Here is a 26,074-nt window from a genome sequence, read left to right as displayed (position 1 = left end):
TACAGCTCATTTATGACGAGGTGATATAAGATATGAGGCGACAGTCCCACCCGCTCCGCTGGAGGGGCGGGAAGGCCTCGGCTCCTCCAGCGGGTTGTGACATCACCGCTCCCACACTCGGATGCTGGGGGGGAAGGACCGTAAGGCAGGTGCTGATCTTTCCCAAAACAGGAAAGCCATGCCAAAACTATAAGAAACTCATGTCCAAAGCACTGCGTGTAGACATTATTCTTGCTCCCGTAGCTCTACCCTTCTGTTCAGGCGTGATCCCGAGCCACGAGAGACCAGTTCACCAAGCGGGCATAAGCCAGCCCTCACACTGTAACTAACTCAGTCGCTTTCATTAAGGAGCGGACTTTAAATACGGTTATTAATCGGTTGCCGCGACCCACTTCGCACCGTGCGGAGATTTCCCACATATTTCGGTATCACGTCACGGAGTGAATAACACAGGCGCATTGAGCAGCCCTAAGCAAGGCCAGCCCCGCCTGAGGGGGTGCCAGTCCCATTCAGCGCCGCATCACGGCGGACCCAGCAGCGGCAGCTCCACGGCACAGCGCATCGTGAGGTGTCCCCCCTCTCCATTCCTCCCTCCTTTTTTTGTTCCTTCCCTCCCTCCCTCTCACCTTCCCTCAGCGCTCCCCTCAGGCTCAGCCCCCGCCCCGCGGGCGAGCGCCTCGTGCTCCCCTCGCGCGCGCGCACCAATCACAGACGCCTGGAGGGGCCGCGAGCCGGGTGCGCGCGCCCTCCCGCTCCCTTTCCCTACCCACCCCCGCTCCAAGGGCGGAACCGAGAGCCCGCTCCAACCAATCACAGGCAAACGGGCGTGAAGCGTGAGGCGCGAGCGGGCCCGCGTGCCGAGACGCCGTATAAAAGGCAGGCCGGGCGCGAGCGCGGGGCTCACTCGCCGCCGGCACTGACGGCGGAGGGACGCACGCGAGCTACCGCCCCCGCCCGCCGCCTCAACGGCCGCCGCGCCCCCCCCGCGCCACGCCATGAAAACCAAGTTCTGCAACGGCGATGCCGACCCGTCCCCGCTCGGACTCATCCTTAGCCGCGGGTCCGCCGCGGCCGGGCAGCCGCCCTCGCCGCTTGCTCACCCCGAACCCGAGGGAAAGGACCCCACCGCGGCGGGCAGAGGCGGTGGCGTCTCGCCCCTGCCCCCGGCGCTGCCTCCGCCGCTCGAGGAGGAGTCGCCGCCGCTCGACCCCCGGACGCGGCGCCGGGCGTATCTGTGGTGCAAAGAGTTCCTGCCGGGGGCCTGGCGGGGGCTGCAGGAGGAGCAGCTGCGCATCAGCCCCATCAGGTCAGCGCGGAGGGGGAGGTGGCCCATCCAGGGGGCGGGGACGGGGGCTCGCCGCGGGTTCGAGCCGACCCCGGCGGGAGAGGCGAGGGGCTCCGTCTTTAATTTCGTTTTATTCTTTTAAATCCCTCCCGAATTGGGTTTACTGGGCGGTGAGAGCGGGCTGGCTGCCGCGGGGGCGGTGCCGGGTGCGCCCCCGGCCCGGAGCGGGTGGTGGTGCGGGGGGGCGGCGGCTGCTGCTGCTGCTGCATCGCGACGGCCCCGTCTCGGCCCCGCGCCGGGGGAGGGGCCCCGCGCCCGGCCGGGAGAGGGATGGAGCCGGCAGAAACCGCTGCACCGCGCCCCGAGCTCCCTGCCGGGGGAAAGGGCCCTGCTGGGCTGGCCCTGGCTGCTCCGCACTGAGAAATCATCAGGTAAACGCGGTGTACCGGTGATGTGAGTCATCTTCTACAGCACACAGTAACGAGTGCTTGTGACTCAGCACGTTGGCAGCAGAAATATGTAAATTGGGGACGTTCTGGAAGCCATATGATGTAATGTGCTGGAGATCTTTGCCTGCTTTGCAAAATTAAATAGCATCTTTATTTTGCTTTAACTAAACCAATGTTAGTTCAGAGTTTGCCCTTTAAGCACCGCTTGTCTCCCATCTTCCAGACTGATTGTTCTACCTGATCAAACATAGAGTCAGGGACAGTTTCAAAGGATACTATTGTCAGTTTGCTTTCCCAATGTTTCTACTTTTGTCCGTTCACAAAACACGCACTTATCTACCCTAGGTACCTAAGGGACCATACACAGTTGAGAAAGCTCTGATGTATAAAAGTATGACTAAAACATATCTTGCTCATTCCTAAATTTATTTTAAAAGCATTATTGAAAAATGAGCTACTCACTGAGACCCAGTGCAGGTAGTATTTGTTTTTCTAGATAGTTTCTCCTCATTTGACATGATCATAAGGAGTTAATGAAAGGAGAGAATTTTAACAAAACCAATACAATTCCTAAACAGTAGAGTAGTCTGATGCGTCTAGTTTGAGTTGCTTAATTAAGTTTCCATCTGTATTAGTGCTGATTTTAGCACTTACTGTTTAAAGCCTTACATTTTAGCACGGTTATCTTTGCATTTCTTGGAAACCTCTGTGTGAGACACCACTTCAAAATAGCTTTGTGATTTCCAAATTTGGCAGAAGAGGAGCTGAAACTTAAGAATGTGTAAAGCCATGCTAATTGGTAGTTGGGGTTTTTTTTGGCAAAAGTCTTCTCACCACTTTCATCTCTGGACGATGCATCATATTGGTTTAATGATTCTGGTTTCAGTCAGTCTGCATTCTCCAATGTGTCCATTAATACTGTAAAATCATCTTGAACAGCTGTCAGTTAAATAACTGGTAGCTTTATCTGTATGAGTGAGATGTGCCCTTTTGACCTTTAAACAAGCTGCTGAATCAACTGACCTTTCAGAAGAACAGTGCCTTTTATTATGCTTCTGTATGGATTTCCTTGATAACTTTTCCAGGTAACTTTTGAAGTTTTAAATGCAATAGTGAACTTAAACTATAGTGAAACTTCTGTTTAGTGGAGTTCAGCATCCACTTTGACTTGTCTGGTGTAAAAAAAGAATTTCTGGGCTTTCACACACTGTGCAGGCTGAGCATTTGTTTAAGTCATGTAACTATACAGATTCAGTATTTCTTATATTTTTCAGTGTGCTTAGTTCTTCTATTTAATTATTGATATTTTCACCAGAGTTTTCATCAGAGGCATAGAAGAGGTGGCAAATGTGCTGTCTAGCACAGTTCAGATAAAGCCGAAAGTGTAGTTAGTATAACTAACCAATGTTTGGATTGCCTTTTAATAGCTGGCTCTGCTCTTCCTGTGATATTCTTTCCATCTGTCTCTTGGTTTTTTTTCCAACCTGTTAACCTTCATGGTTCAAAGTTACTTCATATCTTGTCTCTAAACATCCTTTTTTGGGTGCCTGCCAAGCCACCTGGTTCTTTTGTCTCCTTTCTTAAGCATATTGTGCAGCTGCTGTTTTACTCTGTTTTCTTGAGATTTCTTTTTTGCTTCTCAGTTGTTGACTTTGGATATGTAGGCCAGCCACTGTCTCCTTCTTGGTAGCCTTTTTTTCCAGAAAATCTTTTCTGCTTCCCCACTGTGCTGAAAGAGAGCCGAGAACAATATTTGAGAAAGCATTGAAAGGAATGTCAGGTTAGGACTGAGAATTGCATTTTAGACACTACATTTTGGATCTGCTGTGGATTCTTGTAATCCAAGGTCACTGAAAGGTATTACATGTTACAGTCAAAATCATTTGCAGAAGGAAAATTTGAAGATTTCATTCTTGATAATAATAAGAATGCAGAAAGGCAATGCAGTAAAGAAAATGTGGGTTGAGTAGATGGGTGTTCTTATGAGCTACAAGAAGATCAGAAAACTTAGAATCTCATCAAGATAGGCACAAACTAGGAAAATCTATGCTTCAGTCATTCAGATGATACACAAACATGTTGGTTTTTAAATATAATTACTGTTTAACATCAGTATTTTTAGAGGAAAAAGTGGTAGCATTTGTTTTGTTTTCCACAGCTTTATCAATCTAGATAGATGCTAGACCAGAGAAACTGAGTGTGATTTTAGATTTGACAAATACATGAGAAATTTATTTTAAATAAAGAACTGCTTTAATTGTAAATTAAAAAAAAATTGAAAATGTGTCCCTAAGAAAGACAGCAGAAGTAAGACTTTCATCAGCAATGCTTTATAGCTGAATTTTGAGCTGCCACTCCCAGTGATAGCAGCTCTTAATTCAAACTTGAAGTTTTATATTCGCTGCATGGTTTTAAACTTATTCTGCCATAGCTTTGCTTGTGTAGCCAAGTGTATCTGTCGAGACTCCAACATTGCTGAAAATAATTTGCTTAGATCTAGATAGTTGTTTGTTGCATTTTACATCTGTTTGTTAATAGCTTGAGCTGTTATTTGGATCAGTGGCTCTGGGTGGTGAACTGTACATTAAGAAGCATGAAGCTGCCATTGTTTTATCGAAGCCTCATATGTTATGAGTTATTGGTACTGCTGGAAAACTTTCTTGTTAGAGCAGACCAATTAATCACACCCAAAGGATTTTTAGTGCACCTCTAATCTGCTGAAAACAAAACGTGTGCTTATCCAGGTTACCTAATCAATGTATTTCTGTCTCCAGAGGTGGCCTCAGCAACATGCTGTTTCAGTGCTCGCTACCTGATACCATTGAGACAGTTGCAGATGAACCACGGAAAGTTCTCCTGCGTTTATACGGTGCAATCCTGCAGATGGTGAGTACATAGAGTGCTTTGGGAGTGGGAGGGTTTCTGTAGCTTCACTGTAATATGTTTGGAGATCTTCATTTGTGACACTATGGAGCTTTATCCTTTAGGGAATGTTTCTGTGGTGGGGGGTAGATTGCAAGCTGAAAACAGTTTTTTAATGATTTATTATTGTCTAGGACTTACACTCCTTTCTACGCAGATCCCAACTGGTGTGAATTAGCTGAAGGCTCATTTGCTGTTTGTTTGGGCACTAATGTTTTCTTTATGGTCTTAAGTTTGGACTGTGGTGTTTCAAAAAAATTTGCTTCTGTACAGAATGTAGGACTTTGACATAACTAGCTAGATTGCGAGACTAAACTGCTTAATTTTAATCTTGATAGCACTTATGAATCTTGGAGGTTAGTTGAAGGTTTTGTCAAGCTTGTACACTGCTCAAGCATTTTATTAGATATCATGGGTAATTGTGCTGCTAGAAAATTTGAAAATATAGTTTTAGAATAAGAATGAAGTGTGAACATCAATACTGTACAGTCATCTCATTCCCAAATATGCTTTCCTGAATGTGTGGAGTGCCGTATAGCTGGCATAGAAGCTTAACCAGATGTTTTGTCTAACTCTTTTAATGATACTTTTATTTGGCTAGTAAAATGTAAATAGTATTGACATTTGTCACACCTTAAGTGAAGCAGTTGAAAAATCTGTTTCAAATAGTAGCACTTAAAAGCAAGACTATTTTGTACATGTGGTCTCTTCTAAAGCTGACAGACTGTTACTCTAGGACTGTACAGCAGATCTTCTCTTATCCATCTGCTACACATAATGATTACATTGTAAATAAGCAATCATAATGTAAGTGTTTAACCTTATGAAAAATTGCAGCTTCATAACATTACATCTGTATGTTGGCAATTGTTTCTATTTGACTTAGAGGGTCTGGTTTTATTATCCATTAATTTTATATTTTCCAGTACTCAATCACTTGCTTTGAACAACTGATCCAATATCTGCAGAAGATTTTCTGTTCCTGAAATTTCAGCCCATTCTTCCTGCTTCTGCTGTCTTGACCAAGCTCACTATTAAAAATCTCATTAGATATTGTTGCTTTACTTTGAGGTGTTCCTTTATTATATCATGTGACTTGTTAACTTTCCTGTGGTAACAAACTTTACCAGAAATATGTAAAATATTCCAGTGGTTTGGAAGAGCATGAATTGCTTGGCTACAGCACCATATGTTTTGGGAAAGCTAAACTCTTAAGGAAAGTGTGTAGAAGGTCAGTAATTCAAGCTTAAATAGTCTTAAGTTTTAAAGAGAAACTAAAAGCAGAGTGAAAAAAGGGTCATGTGAAACTTTGTTTTCAAAATGACTCCTAGGATTGATGCTAAGTTGGGGTTCTTTTCAAGAACTATTAATGGTTTCAATGTAATGCTGAGTTAATATGTAGAAAGCTTGAGTAGGAACATGGGCTGTAAAACTATTGTAGTGGTAGAGCTTCTGTTTCCCAAGAGCTGTAAAGAAATATGTCCTTTCCCTTATTTTTCAAAAGTAAAATAAAGTAGACTCTAGAATTTGGCTGCCCTCTTCTTCCTTCAGGGTATTTTTTAACTTGCCTCTTCTCTGCCCCTATCTACTGAAGAAATCAAAATAAATTTTTGGGCTCTAAAATTAGAACCAATTTGGTTTGAAAATTGAAAGTGTGTTCATAACTTTCTAACCTTTCTGCTCTTGGTGTTGAAGGATCTTTTGAGATGTCTAACTTCCTTTATTTCCATAGTGGCAGTGAAATGACTGCTCTTGTTGGTGCAGTTCACTAATGGTTAAGTAAGCAGAGAAAGTCCCAAGGTAAAACTTTGATTGCATTGAGGTTCACAATTTTTGTCAACAAACATTTGTCTCTTCCAGCCCCTTTACCTTAAATGCAAGTTAAAATATAAGCAAACTGTTTTATTGGGTATTTTGAAAACCTCACATAGGATTCCTATGAGAGTCTGGGTGGCATAAGCAGAATGTTGTGACAAGCCTGTTAAGAGGGAGTAATTTGATACTTTTAGTAAAGTTGCTCAAGTTAAAAACCTTGTAGAAATTAAGGAACACTGCTTAAGTAAGTTGAGTTTTGAGACCTTATGCTAAAATCACAGTTTAATTTTCAATGACTTAATTGTAACTGCCACTGGGTATTAGTAGTTACCACTTGTTTGTTTGAGCCTTTGTAGCATGTTTTAACTCTTGTCCATTTTACCTTCTGTTGAAATTGGAGCACAAACCAGTGATATCAGTTCTTTATCCCTTTACTGTAAATACTGTGTATCTATAGCAACCTGCACCAAATTCTTGTACATACAGAAGATAAGTTTAAGTTAAAATTTTGAATACAAGTGAAATATAGATCCCTGATTACTAACTTAAGAATGAATGATACTGGCACCATAATTCTTTGAGCCACCTTTTAAAGGAACCTTTTTTGCAGTTTGAAAATAGCTCCAGTTTGCTTATTATGACTCTTGGAAGACACAAATGTCAGTACATGAAACTCATCCAATATAAACCATGCCAGCTGGCTGAAGCTGCCACACAGGGAAGGCTTTGTGCCTTCCTCTGTCATAGCTGATACGTTTAAACCAATTTTTTGTGTGCATGACTGTTTGGGGGGAGCTGGGTGGAGATGAACTGGACTGGCTCGGCCATTATTATGAATGGTCACACTGGCATGGATGTTTATAAATCAAGGACTTCTCCTGAGTATATCCTTGAGCAGAACTTTTTTTTTTTAAGACGAGTATTGTACTTGTGATAGGTTAAAGTACTAACCACATTAAAACTCCAATGTTTGAGGCACAATGCAGATATGTCCTACACTAAAAAAAGGCAAATGTTTTACTCTGCTTCACTTATGATTGCTCCAGCTTAGTTGCTAAATTTAAATGGGAGCATTGAAAGTAAAACTTGTTGTGACAAAATGTCTTTAACTTGTTGTATTAGTGTTAACAACTGAAACAAAAGGCTATCCAACAATATGCCATTTAATGTCCAGACTTTAAAATTGGATTTCATACTCATATCACTATAGTGTTTCTACTCAAATTCAAAGTAGCATCTTGAAAATGCTAATAGGATTGTGACATTAGGTGGCATCAACAAAAAATAAGCTCAAATTAAGGTGAAATTAAGTTCACCTCTCAAAAGGTAAATCAGGGATTGATTCCCATTCTTTTACATGTGTCAAAAGAACCTTGAACTCTGACTCACTGGGGCTCTGTTACTTTACAACAGCCAAAACAAAATCTTGTATACAAATGAGGAAAAACAAACCAGTATACCTAATGTTCCTTTCTGGTCTCTCAATTTCTATGTGAACAGATGCAAAATGAGTATAAATGGTTGCCACAGTTCTGTGGTAAATATTTTTCCATACCTGCCTTGCTGCCTTTTATTTTGTGTAACTAAATAAAATGCAGACTGCTGTGTAACTGTAATTATCAACGTCTTCTGTGGTTGTTGGTGTCCATGTCTGTTTGTAGCATGGAGTAACTACAAATCCCTGGCACTGGCAGAAGGCTTGAAAGAAACCAAGCACCTCTTACGGGGATATATTTGTGTTGGGTGGCATTAAGGGTTTTCTGGGGGTAATGTACCACTTTAGTTGTATATGCATGTGTTCTCTGCTGCAGGCTTGCCCATGCGATCGTGCCTAGAGCACTCTGGTTTCCAGGTGACAGACACGATTCACGGTATAGTATGAGATCTCTGAAGTGGAGCATTCTCTACAGCTTTCATTTTCTTTAGTACTGGATTTCGTTGTTTAAAAGTAAGCCTTAAGTAGCACCAGCTACTGTCTGTGCATCTGAATGTTTATGGCAATAACAGAATATCAAAAAGCTGTCCCTTCCTTTTCTCTGCTCCCTCATAACAGAATGGTAACTTGAGATGTAGAGGATTTGAGTTGTGGCTTTTGTAGAGCTTGAATTGGGGATTCTTCACATGCTAGATTTTTAGGACTTCAGCAAATTAGCATCAGTTCCTTCAGGTCTGACAGGGATAAGGGATCAATGGCAGATCCTTACAAGCAGAAATAGTTATTGCTGAATCTAACCCTGGTTTTGTTCCATACACTGAAGTTCAAACTGATGTCTGTCAACAGCTTCTAGAAAAGTTTTCCCTGCACAGGTCACATCTAACCTCTGAGACAATTGCTTGTAATGTTGTGATTTCCTAGCAATTTATCTAATTCCAAGTGCTGCAGTATTTTAAAGTATTGCAAATCAAGCTGAGTAAGCTGAGAAAAATTGGGTTATATTTAAATTTGCGAGCAGAGCTCAAAGTTATGTAAGATAAAAAGAGATAAAAGTTCCTTCTCTGTGCAGAATTCTTTGGCCAAGCATCATTTGGGTTTTTTGATAAACGACTTCATCTTTCAGCCACAAAAGAAATAAATTGGGGGCATTAGGAAGAAAATGTTAAACTCGATTTTCTGTATTAAATTACCAGATGTCTAATCACTGTCTGGTCATCTGAGCACAGATCAATGTGTACTGTTTCCCATTCTAGGACTTTTATCTTGTATCCTGCATTAAAATCAATTTACATGATCACAAATTAGACTCTAAACTACTTCTATTGAATATAGTTGTCCTCCCTTACTAAAACTCTAGTGAACTTTCTCAGGGCTTTGAGAATAAATCGTCCCACAATAAAAGCCCTGAACAAATATTTGAAGAAATCTTGAACCTGTAGAACATGTCGATTTCTAATTAGTTTCCATGTAGAGAGAGTGATTAAAAAGCTCTAGCAGTTACTCAGTGAGCCTCTTTTTCAGGTAATTAAAATCACCTCATTTCTGTTGACGTATTTAGCTCCCAGAATTGGACATTAGTTGGAGTGGGCTATTAGGGTTATGGAAAAACTGAAATTGATAGATTTAGCCAAGAACAAGTGAGCTAAATAGGTTGACAGATTAAAGTAGTGGAATTTGATTATTTCCTGATTCCACAATCACCTCTGAGAACAGTGGTTCAAAATAAGGTATCTGATATAACTTGATCAAACTCTTAAACTTTTGGTACATAATATTGCATCCTGCTTACTTTGTTCTCATTGCCCATGTATAGTGAAGAATTTCCTAATCCTAGGCTGAGTACATGGCCACTTGTGAAGACTAATCCTCTCCAAGCTCCCATTCATATTTGCAAGTTATTTACATATTTGTGTTCTTTTTCTTGTGGAAACTAATGCTTCATGCTGAGGGAACAGAAAAGAGGGAAGGGATGCTGCAGAAGTCTCCTCTTGTGATGACTCTGCAGTAAAGCCCTAACTGTCCCTTTCTAATGGCACAGTAGATGCCATTAGGCTGTCTCCAACACTAATTTGAGGTGGACTTTTGGAACTGGCTAGCTCTTTATACAGTATGACCTCTGGAAAGCAGATGCCAGTTCAGGTTCTAGGGAAAACTCTAATGTGATTACCTTCTGATTGAACTGAACCATTCTGAGAGCACCATTTTTCAGGAAAGACTCCTGAATGGTGAGTAACTTTGACTGTTCAAGAAAAATCTGAGAGTGGTATTGATGTAGAACATGCTTGTTCAGAGAAGCCCTCCGTAAATGATTTTAATGCTATTCAGTAGTTACATATTTAGCTGTAGTGAATATGTTTGGACTTTATTAATTTCCTTGAAAGTAATATAAAGTAATAGTAGTTTCCATATTGTCTTGTTTTAAACTTATATAGTAGTGTTATGGGAAGTACTTGCTGAAAGACCATCGATTGTTGTTAACTATCCTTCTTCTATAGCTTCTGAAATACTGTAACTGCAGAGCTTGTGTAAATCATTAGTTTGTTGTATTGTACTTAAGGCAGCTGGTGTTGCTTAACTGTATTCCATTAAGTTCATATTTCCACCCTTGTTTTGGACATGTTAGAGCTTTGGAACAGGAAGGTATGCACATGGTTCTGTGAATGCAATGTTTGTGTTCAGAAGGTGGAGATGCTGGCTGCCTTTATGGGCCTGTAAAGCTAGTCTGGTTTAAACAGTCAATGCTGGAATTGCAACATAAATAGCAGCCACAAACTGTCACTAATTCTAAGCAGATACTTGCTTTCTCTTCTCCGTACCTTCAAGCCCTTTAAAGGACAAGGTTTATAATACATCTTGAATTTTTAAATGTGCAGCTCTATTAAAAGCATGTGCCATTGAGGGTTCGGTTGCTGAGAGTATGGTTTAATATTCTGAAACTGCTTTATAATGACTCTTAACAACCATAGCACAATACAGCATGCATGGAACTTGTTGAAGTTTTGCTAGTATACTGTGGCTCCTACTGAGAGACCTTTAACTGATGTGGGCAGTTCATTCTAAGAAAAATCTTGTATTTGCACAGCCAGTGGTACACTGGACAAACAGCCAAGAAGACCCACTCTAAATAAGGAAATTCTAGCCACAAGAAATTTGGAAAATAAGGTAATAAGCAAAAGAAGTGCTTTGCAACCTTCATGACATGCCTCTTCCAGTAGTCCTTCTAAGGCTTTTATGTACTCTGTAATGTGTCTCAAGTGCTTTGGCTGGAAGAATCTCATCCCAGATGTAATGCAGTGGGACTTAATTTTCTCTTAATTAAAAACGTTCCTCTGAGCTTATGGTACATTGAAATTGTGTTTTGAAAGACTGGGGAATAATAAAAATATAAGTGAAAATCAGGTATTTACATGAGTGTCTTGGTCTCAGTGGCACATCCTTTTGAAAGACTTTGGAATTTTTGAAAATGTGGTGGTCAGAGGTCAGATGGATACTAGTGCTGTAGCTGTCACAGATCCAAGACAGTGTTGAGACTTTTAGTTAACTGTAGCTGGTACTTCTACTCCCTTTGTTCTGGTGGTTGCAGGTTAATAACTTTAAATTTCATCCTCTCATTGTGTTTGCTTTTTCTCATTCATAGAGGTCGTGTAATAAGGGAGAGTCTGTACAGTCTCAGAAGGAAAATGACTTGCAAGTGAGTAATTAAATTTGCTTATTTCACAGAATTTTATAAATTATAGGGAAATGTGGTGATCCTGCTTGTTTTAAACCAGTAGTTATTCCACCTGGACTGTGTCTAGAAAATGTAAAAAGTAATGAAGGAAAGAAATTTATTTACTCACAGAAGCAGCATTATGTGAGTGTCTGGACATAGTTTGGAAAGATTCAAGCATCCCACATTATGAAGAAAAAGCCCCCCCTGTTCTACTCTAAATGGTTTCTTACCATTTTGAATATTGGCATCAACACTGCTATTTCTAGTATCAGACTCTTCTTAAGTAGATGAACAACTGTTCTCTGCTTTACCTAATCCCTAATTTTTTAATGTATTGGTGAACTCCTGTGAGGAAGGTACATGGAGCTGGAGAGAACTTGCTCTTGAACATGAAGTGTTCCTGATTAGCACTGTGCTTGGATCATCTCTGCTCTGAAAACTTTGAAGTTCTTGCATTTGGAATAATTTCTTCTCCTGCAGCATAATGTTTCACTGAGTTATCTTTTCATTAAGTCATGTGAATGGGATTTGGTAATTTAGATTTCTACTGTGGCAGTATTTTCTCAGTAAGGGAAAGGATTGCAGCATGCTAGCCAGATGCCTTGGTTGTTATGTTCTCTGTTTTCAGCTCTGTAATGGCAGTGACTAGGGAAAAGTAAATTTTACTTAATTGATAAGTGCTGCTTTTCTCCCCTTGTATTTTTTGCCTTCTGGCAATGCCATCTGAAACATTTTCAAGCATTTGTTTGGTTTCAGGGGTTTTTTTTCCTACTGAGTTGAAACTGGCTTTAAATTTTTTTGTTGTTGAATGACTGCTTTTGAAGTTTTGTTGAACTTTGTTTAGCTTACTGGAACAGCTTCAATCAGTTGAACCAAGATTGAATTTAAAAATGTAGTGGTTTGATACCTCAGTTTTCAAAGATGAAAAATGGAGATGGCTTGATTTCTTCTCTGCCATAATCCTGTAAAAAATAAAAGTTAGTTTAAAAAAACCCAAGAGTCCAAACAAGCCCCACTCCCGTGACAAAAGCTCATAGAAATTTTGCAGTATAGGAAACAAGGTTTTGAACATCAGAAATTCATTTGTGGTATTTGTTACTTGAAAATACTTATTCTCTGCTGATAGGTGGTTTTCTGCTGTTAATCTCATAGTGCTGAAACGTCACTCTTGAATTAGTGTTCTCAAGAATTACTGTCAGGATGGATTTGTTAATTTTCTTGTGTCTAGGTTATGAGAGGAGATGTTATCCTTTAGAGAGAATCAAATTCTCTGGGTTCGCTAGCAAAAGCATTGTAGCTTCTGAGCTGCCTGGTGTGTGACAATTGTCTAAACATTGGATAGTCTTGTCAGCTCATAAGGCCTTTTAACAAGAATTTGTTTTACTTTGGTTTTGCTATAATTTGCAGTAATTTTCCTTAGAATATGACTCTTTGTGTATTTTATAGTGAAATTTTTGCTAAGGCACTTCAGTTCCATCTGAAGTGTAGAAAGGTTTCTGATCTCTCCTTGCCTGTATGGGATTTGCATCCTGGGGAAGTCTTGTAACAAATGTGTATAATAGTTAGCTTTGAAACAAAACATTGATCTTTAAGTATTCATTTAAAAACATGAGTGGTCCAATTTTCTCCAGAAATCTAAATACAAGTGCTTATGGGTGAATCTCTGAAACTGGTCAAAATTGAGAGCTTTAGATCTTAATAACAGGTTGTCTTGGCAAGCATGAGTATGTTGCAAAGTGTTTGGAGTCACTGAAGTACATCATTTCCTTGGCTGCAATGCTTGATCCTTTAAAGTAATCAGGTGAACATTAATCTGAAGAGTCAGATTCCTGGATTTGTTCAGTCTCTATGAAGTATGCTATAGAATTTTTTTAATGTCCTTTAGTAGTTTATTTCCACACCTATCCCATGTTCGACAGTAGTGTGTGGAAAAGGTAAAAAGTCCCATGGGTAAAAGGTCCCATGGTATTAGGAAGGAGAAGCCTTTGTGCCTGAGATTACATGGATGGTATTTTTCCAAAACTCTCGTTGGACTTGTGCTCAAATAACCATTTGGTTTCAGTGAGGAAGTTGTTCTAGTGCTAGCACTGCTGATGCATGAAGAGATGTCTTAATGAGTAACAGGATTTTTTTGTACTTCCTGTTATCCAAGAATAGTGAACTGCTTTTCAGTAAGATATGGAAACAAGTAACTGACATCTTAATGGGAAGAGACTTAAAAATGCCTGGTGTTGTACCAGGCGCTGTCCAAGTCAGTTTTGGTTAATAATAGTGGACATTCAGTAGCTTGCAACTAATTTTCTTTTTGGTGCTTGGCATTAAGTTTCAAAACTGAACAGAAGGAGTTCAGACCTGTAATGATGAGGGCATGTGAAATGATTAAAAACATTTTTGGTGTGTTAGTGGCTAAAGCATTTGGTGCTTTGAGGAGCTGGCATGAAAAAATGGTGGAGAACATAGATGCAAAACATTCATATGCAAATTGTCTTAAAGTCTCAGTATTCCAGAACACAGTTACATGAGTCTTTACTGCACTTCAATATGAAACACTAGAACTTATTGAAGATCTCAGAATAATTAGGTGTGGAACAATAATAAAAATAATTTCTCAACACTGCTGCCTGGAGTGTACTCAGGAGTGGAACTTCTATAGAGTTATATACTGTCTGATACTCTGTTGACTACAATAATGCAAAAGGATCTGTGGTCAGAAATACCTGAGAGCTTTCTTGATGTTGTGCTTTTTATTCTTATGCTTTTAAGTGTTACGGGTTTGACTTTGAGATGAGCTGCTCAAAAGTAGACAGAGGCTTGGCAGATCTTTAGGATTTGAGTAGAGCTGGATTCTGGTGAACATAATCGCAAGTAGAGATTTATAATGTGACCTCTGTGTTTACTTATAGATAATCTTACCCATCCAGAAAGCTACACTTCAGTGATTTTTAACTGTGTTTTTGAGACTAAATATTTCATATTTCTATTAATTAAGCATTCGTATTAAAAAGCTGTCTGCTTGTCATTGTTAAGAACCAAGCCTATTGATGTAAGACAAAGAGAAAACTTGAGTTATGTTTGGTGGTAGAAAGGGTAGAACACACACATGTTCCTTAACAGAAGCTTAAATTACTCCCTCACTTGAAAAAATAAAAAAGGAAATACTTAAAATGTTCTTAATGGAAGGAAAACCAAGTCATTCTTCTAAATGAAAAGTTGTTTTATTCAATAAAAACAATATTTTATTATTGTCTGTTCACTTCATTCACTTTTGTAGCTAAAATGTCCTTTTGAGAGGCGGTGTTCTGGAGAGTGTTAAAATAGCTGATATAGGATAATATTTGTTGTTCCTTGTTGTGTTTCAGTGGGACGAACTCCTCCAGGAAATGAATTTGCAGAGTTCCCACAGGTTAGAGAGGAGGTGTTTTGGTTTTTGCAGTGTTTTTTTTTTTATCTGGCCCACAGAAGTACCTGCTAAGTAATACAGATTTTCCTCCCCAGCTTTAATTTGAAAGCAAAATACTTGTATTGCTCCCATCCTGACTATAAGTTATTAGTCAAGAAACTTTGATTAGTAAAATGCTGAGTCTTTTCAAAGCTAGCCCTAAAATTTCTCACTTGATAACAGTTTAGCTATTGTGCGCACCCGAGGTAATGTCTGTGCATTCATATTAGTGAATAACTAATACTTTAATTTTTTTGGTAGGGGGCAGAAGCCATGGTTCTGGAAAGTGTTATGTTTGCCATTCTTGCAGAGAGAGCACTTGGGCCAAAGCTGTATGGAATCTTCCCACAAGGGCGACTGGAGGAATTCATTCCCGTAAGTCTGGTCATAATTAGTCAGTGGGCTGCTGGAAGCTGTTTTAATTGATCATGACAAGGAGGTCTCTGGACTGCCCAGAAAAGCAGGGATGTGGGAATGGAATACTTGACCGCCTGTAGTAATTGCTGGCTGTCATTTGATACAGTTAAGAGAGTGGGTGTTGGAGAGCCCCATTGTAGCTCTTGCCAAGGGGAGATATCTAAAAACTCTTCAACTCTAGCAGAGGCTAATAAATGAAGATAAAAAGCCTGTTAGATACCAAACATAGCATGGGGAAGCTGTGGAGTAACACTTCCCTTTAACAGCAACAAGAGCAGATGCTTTTGATGTTCTTAAATATTTATACTTGATCTGCTTTGAAGATATTCTTAGTGTGAGATGTGATACTCCCCAGGTCTTGAATCTAGAAGTGACTTGATTAAGTTGTAAGTAGGGCTGGCTAGCAGCTTTTCCAAAGGCAGCAACTTTGTAAGTTCATCTGTGAGCAAAAAAGAGTATTGCTTGAGTACTATGCTAGTGTTTCACATGGTACTGCATGGAGCCTAATGCTAGTTTATAATTAGTCATAGTTGTGTAACTCATCAATTAACTGCATTTTAAGAATACTGTATTTTATTACAGAGCAGGAAACTGAGCACTGAAGAACTAAGCTTACCTGACATATCTGCTGAAATAGCTGAGAAGATGGCCAGATTTCATGGCATGAAAATGCCATTTAATAAGGAACCTAAGTGGCTTTTTGGAACAATGGAAAAGTAAGTTATGCAATACTTTATGGAAAAAAGGTGACCTGTTGTAATTTTGATAAGCAGATCATTATTTCTGAATGCCTGAGAAGACAAGCTTTCACTGTACCCAGAAACTAACAGATAAAGGACTTCAGTTACCTTGAAGAACAGTAATGTTTTCTTCAGTTACTCTTTCAAACTTCCATTATTTTAGTTTAAATGGCATCATAGTATGGGAAGAATAATATACTCATTGTTACAAATCCTGTATTCTTGTTTCTTTTTTTTTTATAACAGGTATCTAAATCAAGTGCTGAGAATTAAATTTACCAGAGAATCCCAAACCAGAAAACTAAACAAACTTCTCAGCTACAATCTCCCCCAGGAAATGAAAAATCTAAGGTAGGTTTATTTTGTCTACTACTGTCTTCTAATCTCCACAGTTTCTGGATGGGTTTTTGTATACTTGTTCAGACATGTTATACAGTATAAAACTTTATATTCATTTTACTTTGCAAGCTGGGGATTGTTTTTGGTTCTGTGACCAACCTGAGTCTCATACAAGTACAAAATTCTATGATGAAATTGCTGATCTGACTTCCTGATGGTGATGTCAAATTTCACTGGGCTGATGTTTTGTTCCTAATTGAGAAAACAGGCCATTGGCAGGAGGAATAGTGTTTCAAATTCTTAACAAAAAATTACGTGGAAGTGGAACTGAACTTTGTGATTTGTTACTTAAAAGATGCTATGTTGCTTTTTTCTAGAGCAATGCTTGAAGCTACTTTTTCACCAGTTGTGTTTTGCCACAATGATTGTCAAGAGGGTAAGCTGCTAATACTTCAGTATTGCTCAGTAATGTACTGTTGAGCCTTTTCTGGTTGTTTGCTCACTGAAAGGTAGCCACATTCAGAGCTACTGCCCTGAAGCAGCAGCCTGTGTACTCTGGTGTACTCCAGTACCAAAGCAAAGTATGGGCTTCTGCAACCCTTCAGGCTTCTTCAGAGAGCTCTGGTGTCATGAGTGGGTTAAGCCAAGAATGTATTCATGCTCTGTTAGTACAGGTCAGTTGACGAAGGGAGCCTTATGTGTTTTTTGTTTAGACCATACCTTGCTTTGCTGCAATATACATGATTGGAGTAGGGGATACCCAAGTCATTTTAAAAGAAAGAAGCTGAAGAAGTGCAGTGAGTGACAGTGACAATGGAGAGTAGGGTAGTTTGATGTGGCAGTTTTTAACTTGTACTGGTAAAAAACATTAGGAAAACCTTATTCACCTTTTTTTAGTGTTCTCTGGGAGTCATGGAAGGAAAAGCAATTTTCCTGAGACAATTACTGAAAAAGATGAGGAGGAAGCAAGGCTGAAGGTGTGTTGGGTATGCTGTGTTTGTGTGCCCTGTCACCTGAACGGTGGGTAAGCTGGGCTGAGCTGGAAGGATGCTCTAGTGGGCCTGTGTTCAGGGCTGTATTCCTGTTAGTGGTCCCAGCTTTGTCAGCTAAGGCTGAGGAATTGCCCTGCAGGATAGTCACATAAGGATAGGCAGCACAGGGGAAAAATGCTGATATGAGAGATGCTGTGAAATTTATATAAATCTCAAGCTGTGGAAAGAAACAATGCAGCAAGGACTGCTAAGGCTGACAGGGCCACCTGAGCCAGCTGCAGGCTAAACTGGGGAAAGAGAATCCTTGGGAGATGAAATCTGCCTATCCCTGTACAGAAGAAACTTTGCTTTCAGCTTTATAAGGTAAAGCTATATATCTCAGATTCCAGAGAGCTGGAAAACAGTCAGTGCAACCTGGCTTTTCCTGTTGTCATGGTTTAACTAAACCCAGCTGGCAACTCAGCCCCACAGAGCCACTCAGTCTTCCCAGTGAGATTGGGAAGAGAATTGGACAGATAGAAGTGAGAACTCATGGGCTGAGATAAAGGCAGTTAATTAGGGAAAGCAAAAGCTGCTCACACAAGCAAAGTAAGCAAAGATGATTTCACTGCTACCCACGGGCAGGCAGGTGTTCAGCCATCCCCAGGAGAGCAGGGCCCCATCACACACAACAGTGACTTGCAGAGACAAACACCATCACTCCAATCCCCTCTTCCTCCTTCTTCCCACTCTATATAGTGAGCATATAGTATGGAATAGTCCTTTGGTCAGTTGTTCAGCTGTATTTCCTCACAACTCTGCCTGCACCCCCAGTCAGTTTTTGGGCTGGGGTGTGAGGCAGAAAAGACCTTGACACTCTACAGAAGCACTGCTCAGCAGTAACAAAAACATGCCTGTGTTATCAACACCACAAATCCAAACATAGCCTTGTGCCAGCTACTATGAAGAAAGTTAACTACTCCTGCCAAAACCAGCACACCTATAATTCTTCCATGCAGATGTAAGGGATAACTGGGATTAGCTGAAGAATGTTCCTTGAGATAAAGTGTTGCTTTTCTCTGATTTTCCTGCATTATTAAATATGCTGTATTATCTTAATTTTCAGGTAATATCTTACTTCTGGAAGGCAGAGAGAGTTCAGAAAACCAAAAGCTGATGCTCATTGACTTTGAATACAGCAGCTATAATTACCGGTAAACACTTTATTTTCTCTTCAGCACAGGAGTGTGTTCCTTTCTGCATGCTACAGGGAGACCAAGTCAATAATATCATCAAAGTCATCAATAATACTGATTATTTGTCTATTCTAGTGAATTGTGTTCTGCTCTGATGGTGATGGTTAGCAAATATAACTAATCAAAACAGCTCTGGTTCTGATTCTGTTGAGTTTAGGCACACAGCAGAGGCAAAGTTGTTGGGGCTTCTTGGTTGCTCAGATTAGAGGGCTTGTTTACGCACAAATGGCTTCTTGCTTGCACGTCAAGATTTCTTTCTAGTGGGAAGTTGAGGAGAGTAGATTTTGTGAGCATGTCAGCTTTGCTTTTGTGTTCTTTCCTTCTATCCTTTCTAATGACTTTTTCACCTTTGCAGATGAGAATACAAGTTTTTCACTACGTGGTTATGCAACATGATTGTTTTTCTTCCCTCAGCCATCTAGTTAAGTGTTTTTAAGGATGATCAAGAGTGTATAGTTAATGAGATTAAACATCACCATAGCTGGAATAGCAAATTCCAATAATGTAACAGTGGAATATATTGAAAACTTTGATTATGATCTCTTTGCCTGCAATAATGCGAATATTAGAGACGTCTGACTTCACACTGAGATACAGTGCATACTCAAGTATTTTTACTGTCTCCATTGGTATAAAGTTTGCTAGCAAAGTCTAGTATTTTCATGTAGCTGGTAGCTTTCATTCTGAACTGCCCCTCTTTACGAACTGTTTTATAATAACTTGCAAAAATTTGTTTTCAATTATCAATCAATTAGGTTGATCAATTCTCTACCTCCAGCAAAACTGCAGTAAATTGACTAGCCCAGTGCTTTTAAACTTGATTTTGCTTTAAAAAAAACAGATTGCTACTTTGCAAATACTGAGGTACTTTATTTCTTTTTCAGAGGCTTTGACATTGGAAATCACTTCTGTGAATGGATGTATGATTACTCGTATGAGAAATACCCATTCTTCAAAGCCAGTGTTCTTAAATATCCTTCAAAGAAACAACAGGTAGACACAAAAGACATAGTTAAATGCCAGTGTCCACAGTCTTCACATATTAACTCTTTTTTAATTCTCTTTTGGACTTACTGTGTCCCAAGATATTTCTTCCATGACTTCCTTAAGTGTGTAATACTTTCTGTAATCCTGACTACCTTTGCTTTAAAAATCATAGTAACTTAATAGCTGTTCAGGATAGAATATTTACTGTGTGCTGTGTAGCCATCCACCACAAAAAGTCCAGTAGTTGTAGACTGCAACTATGAAATTAGCTGGCAGTAGCAATGTGTTGCCTGTCCTAATATAACTTTTCTTAAATCAGACTTTCAAGCAATTGTTAGATGCACCATTAATCTTAAAGCTAACTCCAACAGCTGTTGATGTTCGGAAAAAGTAAATGCCAACTTATTAAAAGGACTGCCTAGGTCTGAAAGAAAACAATATATCTTGAGATGAAAAGTTGTAACTCAGTTGTTTACTTGCCTTCCAGCTTCATTTCCTCTCCAGTTACCTGTCTGCATTCCATGATGGCTTTGAAAATCTGAGCAATGAAGAGAAGTCCAAACTAGAAGAAGAAGTGTTGGTAGAAGTTAACAGGTAACTTGCCTTGTACAACTGCATCTTCAGGCTTCCACCATGGTACCTGTACTTGTATCTGTCGCACTGGGTGGAGGAACTTGAGCCGAGAGAGATTGAAAGCTATATGTGGTAAAGAACAATCTGTCCACTGTAACATTAGATATGTGATATACACTAATAGTGGAGTAAACAGAATACTACTCCATGGGGCATTATTTTTATAGTATTATAATTGAATAAAAGGTGTGGATATCCCCAAACTAGGGAATACTGTTCTAAGATGACATTGAAATAAGGTGTTGTGACTTAGCTGAGTCTTTATTTCAGTAACATAGCCTTGTAATTTCAGGTTTGCCCTTGCATCACACTTCTTCTGGGGTCTGTGGTCTATTATACAAGCAAAGATCTCATCCATTGAGTTTGGGTACCTGGTAAGTTTTTTAATTGTAGTTTTACACAAGTGAAAATGAGTAATATAAGTAACCTGTGGTACAGTGTTGAAAAGGCAATGGAATGGCCTCTCACAGCAACTAGTATCTAAGTGGAGTAAAGCTTTTAAAACTCCATTTGTTAACTACTTTGTGCTCTTTCATTAAGAATGTAAAGAACATCCAAGATCATAAAAACTTCAGAAATTGTTCCCATGGTTATGTAGAGAGTGTATAGCCTTGTCAGGCTATATTGCAGCATTATTCTGCAGTAAGACATCCCAGGCAAGACAGGCCAAGATGCAGTGAGAATTTTGAACCGAGTACTCAAAATGCACATGTCCTATGGTGATGTTCAGTGTGCAGCAATATTTGTGCCAGGTAGCAACTTGTACTTGAGAAACTGATCAGTCTGGCTCTTGGACTGTGCTCAGTGTACTGTAAGGTGATAGGACTGGCCGGTATGTGGAATATCTTACCAGAAGTGTTGCAAGAGCCAGCCTTTTCAGTGAAGTCCTGGTCTTTTTAGTACCTGTTTTTTCTGACATTTTGGCAGAAGCTAATTGTGTTAGAGTTGAAACAAAACTGGAGGAAATGTTAAGACACCAGAACACCTCTGGAGAGATTATCCTTCTAAATAGAGCTAATTAGTGCATTGAGATGATGGATTAGCAAAGTAACACAGTTAATACCTTCATTATGTTTCCCCATCCCAAAAAGAAAACAGCTGTTTATTGAGTACTGAGTGTCCCTTATTTCTCCAGGAATATGCGTTATCCAGATTTGATGCCTACTTTGATCAGAAGAGAAAGCTGAAGGTGTGAATGTGGGAGGAGTGGCCTGTTGGTTACTGTATGAAGAGGGCAGCTGGACAGAACTTTCACTGTGCTTAGGCTACTGTATCTCTAATGAAGGTGTCACTGAATTCCAGTTCCTGGGAATGCAGGTGTACAGTACTGAGGACTATAAAAATTACTTGTTTACAGTTCCGTAAATAGTTGGAATGAGATTGGGAGGCAAAAGTAAAATACAACCATGCAATATCTTTAAATCTTTTCAATCTAGAAGCTATTTTGTATTATGGGAGAAGCTTACAATTAAGTGTCAATACCACATGCATCAGAGCAAACTTGCTGTGGGTACATTTTTGGGGGGGTGTTGGCATTCTGGTTTTTGTTGTAAGCAGAACAGCTGTAAAATCTGATTGTAGACACTGCCTCTTAAGGAGAAGGAAAAGCAAAGGAGACAACTGCTAAACTGTGAAGTAGGCTTAAAAACTTACTGTGAGTTGAAGTTCACCATGCCCCAAGAACACTATCTTCAAAGCTGCTGATACCTTACATCACTTTAACCAGAAGCAACTAAACACATTGAAGCAGTGTGCTTTAAAGTGTTAGTGACACACACATGAATGTCTCTCTTAGGCTGGTGTGCCTGGGAAGTGAAGTATGAATGAGCTTTGAACTTGACATTCTGAAGGAGTTTATTTTGAACTGTTTGTTCCATGTTGTTCAAGAACCCAGCCTGGTTCTCTTAAAATGCTGTGTCCTGCACAGGGGGTTCTGTGGGCTAGCAGTACTGGGAAGAGTGCCTTGAATTGCTCTAGCAGCTCCCCAGATAACTGGATTGGCATTGACAGTACTGGTAATTGAGGCCTGTCTCTCTTCTTGTGTTGCTACAGTATATGGCTGTAATAAATAGTAAAGCCAAAGACTGTGGAGAACACTTCAGGAAATTGCTGTTCTGCCCATCCAGTTCTTATGTGGCTTGAGAGGTGCTTTTCTTGCACCTTCAATTCTCATCATGTTCCAGGAATCCAATAAAGTGGAGCATCTTGTGGGGAACAATAACATGTATATTGAAACTTGAGTATAATCTGTGTACATGCCATCTAAAGATTTCTTTTGATTTTTGGGAGCTTGTTTATTTTGAATGTTACTTGTTTGTGCTTTCTAACACACTGTATTATAAACAAACTTCTAAGTTTACTCTTTTTGACTTGTATAGCAAATACTGTTTGAAGCGGCTGAAAAAAATCTGCAGCATTTCATGTACTGTATAGCAGAACTTGTAAAAGCTGTCATGTTACTCTCTTGTACAGAGAATCATTTTCCATAAGTTTAGTTATTAATACTTTATAATAAATATAAAGCACTTAAAAACACTGTTGCTGATATTCTTGAGTCTGTTACAGCTGCGGGATAAAATTTCTGGCCTTAATCTCTTGGATCCTTGCAAAGGCAGACTGAGATACAGGCTCAGTGCTCTGGGATACATCTTCTACTTAAATGTGTCTTCAGTAGTTATTGTATAATTGAATTCTAATAAAAAGAAAGGTGTTTAAAGCAAACAATGAAAAGCAGACAACATCAGTTCCTAAGTCTATAGCTTTAGAGGTGGGAAGAGTTTTAGTGGAAGCACTTCAATCTCTCTGCACTGTTGACTACCCTCAATGCAAAGGTAAAAGGTACCAGCACACATTGAATTTTACTACAAACACTTCATGTGGTGTGCCAGTATGAACAGCCAGGTCACTTCTCTAAGATCCGGAAGGCTTCAATTACAATACTGTTGCACACAGCAAACCCAGTGGAAATGGCAGTATAGGGAAAGGGATGGGAACAAAGAGTTCAAAATGAGGCTTTGTGGGTAATTGAAATTATTATTGATCTGTAATAGGTGTCTGGCATCTTGGAAAGTATTCCAAGGGTAAATTGAAGTTCTTGAGAAGCCACACGTGGATACTGACTCATCACTTCACGTTTCTCAGAACAGGGAGAGGACTTCCCAAATAGGGAAGAGGACTCAGTCACAGTAGTGCTAACTGTAATAAAAGGTGTGATTGGAGGTGATCCCCTTTAAGGGAGTTGCAGCGCCTCTTAAATTGAGAGAGGAAACTCAAGTTCCCTGGTGAGATGATTTGGGTAAGTCCCAGAACTACACTTGTACACCAGCACCTCTACTGTCACCTCACCAGGTGAGGAAAGACCTTGAAGGGAAAGCAAAGCATGCTCCAGCCTGTGCCTTCTGTAAATTGGCTTTTAAAGGGATGAGATGCCTCTGAGTGTTGTGTGGTACATTTGGTGGGGACATAGGTAAGTCAACAGTTGTGAGCAGAGACAATCTTAGTCACTTTCTGGTATTTTTTTCAGTCTTGCCTGTTGGTGGCAAGTTCTTTCTGTTTTCTTGGAGAACTTAGAGTAGACAAAGGAATTGGGAGTAAAACCTTCTCTTACTCATAGTCACTGAATATTAGAGCTGATATTTATAGGCTGATAAAGCAGCTATTTAAATGTGTTTGTACTTCAAAAGATTTAATATAAAGGTAGTTAAGTATTTCTTGGTTCTTTAATTTCAAAATTCTTATAGTCGAGCTGATTTGCTTTTCAGAAAGGCAGTTTTTAAACTACCGATTGATCCTCCTTTCACTTGATCTGTAAAAACAATTTGTGCTTGAGCTCTTTCTTGAAACTGCCGGGTTTTATCTCCCCTTTGTGAATTCTTGTCTCTAGACTTGCTAATAGCAATAGAAAATGTGACTTTTTGGTACAAAAGTTAAAAGAAGAAAATTTTTTAAAGAAAGCTATTGCTTGTCTAGCCAGACAACTCATCTCAGCCACCACTTGGATGTGATTCAGTGGGTAATTGGCCCAGTTTACTGTGTACCCCCATCACTCCTACAACCACTTACTGTAAGACAAAAAATACAAATGATCAAAGTGCCTCACTACAGCTCATTAAGGATTTTCCCTGCGCAGTCTTAGGGCCTTCTCTTTAACTGGAAAAGTAGGTGTTTCTGGGCTGAATTGGATACCATTGATGAGTAAATTAAACGTCTTTGATAGCTGTGATGCTACTAAATAGAATGACACTATTTTTGGAGTTGCTCTTCTCCACAGAATCGATTAGAGAAGAAGTTTAATTCCAGCCATCCTCGGGGAAGGAGAGCAAGGAGAAACAGTAGCAAAAAGCAACAGCAGCTTTTGCTCTCTGACTTTGGGCTTTTCCACCAAATGCAAAGGTACTTGCCTTAGTGGGAAGAAGCTGAGATTTACTAGCATTTTGATCTCTTACTGTTTGAGAACTGCTGTGTTTTCACTGCAAGGCTTCTTCACTTAAAAAAACCCTGTTCCCTGCACTGAACGAACTTCTGGGAAAATTTCACCAGGATTGTTTGGCATTTTTCTTTACCTCAGCTTGGAGGAGTGATAAGTGTTCTGAAAAACCTGTAAATGTTAACTGTCCAAATAAATTCTCTTTCACCAAAAATTTGCTACTATCAATAAGACTTTCTGTTTTTTCTCTTCATATTGACTTGGCTGAGGTTGCACTGCAGCTTAAAGGGAATCAGCTGGGTTTCACTCCTCCAGCTGGATGTAATTATTTCTCCTCGGTGATTATGGCTGTGGAAACCCCTCAAGGGCACTGGGGCTTGCAGCCTCGTTGTTCAGGGACCTGATATGTCCTGCAATTTTATTAGACATGTTGATGGGAAGGCAGGAACCTGGCTTAATTCTGCTAGAGTCTCTAGGACTTGGAGCTGAAGAATGAATCCTCTGATTTGCAATAGAAAATAAGAAGGCAAATTCATTCCGAGAATAAAGAAAGATGACTGTCCTTAGCCCAAGTGCCAGCACCTCAGCTTTATGTATTCTTTCCAACTGCAGTGCTGTGAATTCCTGGGGTTCAGCTGATGAGTGATGCTGTGGTAAATCACACTGAATCTGCTGGTGTCTCAAGACACCAGTCTTGTCTTGTCTGCAGACTACATCAGCAAGTCATCACAGATTTTCCAGGTTAGTAAAATCTCAAATCCAGCAGTCTCTGCTGCTTTCTCCACCCCAGTTCAGCTATCCCACTTGATACAGCCAACAGCTGCTGCACAGCACAGCCTTGCATTCTTTCAGTGGCTTACAGAAAAGCAGATAGGTGAAGGATCACTGTTTTCTGGGCCTTACCAAGACAATAAGGCTTTTGAGAATTCAAATCCCCCCTTGAAAGATCCTTGAGGCAGCCTTGGGTGAGTTCCCTCACCAGGCAGGGAGGATTGTCCCCGATGCCAGCCTGGGTCTATCTGAAGCAGCAAATGGAGCACTTCTGTGGAGATGGATAAATGGCCATAATGGCTCTGGACTGAAATAAAATACAGCATGCTCTTACAGGCTCCTGGCAAAAAGCAAAAAGGAGCTTCTGTACTTGGTACCCAGGCAACAAAGCTGATCACTAAGAAACAGGCTACTTGTTTTTTCCTTATGCAAGATTCACTTTTTATGGCTTTCATTTTCAAAGTATGCAGAGCTCCT

General features: G+C 40.0%; 1 protein-coding gene across 2 annotated transcripts; it reads left to right on the top strand.

The window, feature by feature from the left end:
• The first annotated feature begins 910 nt into the window (after positions 1-910).
• Positions 911-22,935, top strand: CHKA (choline kinase alpha). 2 transcript variants are annotated; one of them, XM_058828562.1, is made up of 12 exons: positions 917-1,306; positions 4,509-4,620; positions 11,544-11,597; positions 15,319-15,432; positions 16,057-16,190; positions 16,461-16,565; positions 16,931-16,989; positions 18,651-18,738; positions 19,665-19,773; positions 20,255-20,361; positions 20,693-20,774; positions 21,536-22,935. In XM_058828562.1, the coding sequence occupies exons 1-12, from the start codon at positions 996-998 to the stop codon at positions 21,593-21,595; spliced, it is 1,335 nt and encodes a 444-aa protein (XP_058684545.1). In that variant the 5' UTR covers positions 917-995; the 3' UTR covers positions 21,596-22,935. The 2 variants fall into 2 exon arrangements, with proteins under 2 accessions (XP_058684613.1, XP_058684545.1); XM_058828630.1 differs by lacking the exon at positions 11,544-11,597 and having other exon boundaries at positions 911-1,306.
• The last annotated feature ends 3,139 nt before the right edge of the window (positions 22,936-26,074 follow it).

The sequence above is a fragment of the Poecile atricapillus genome, chromosome 1 (assembly GCF_030490865.1).
Source record: "Poecile atricapillus isolate bPoeAtr1 chromosome 1, bPoeAtr1.hap1, whole genome shotgun sequence".
In the NCBI taxonomy this organism is placed as follows: Eukaryota; Metazoa; Chordata; class Aves; order Passeriformes; family Paridae; genus Poecile; species Poecile atricapillus.
Note: the sequence above shows the minus strand (reverse complement) of the source record. Positions and strands in the feature narration are given on the sequence as shown.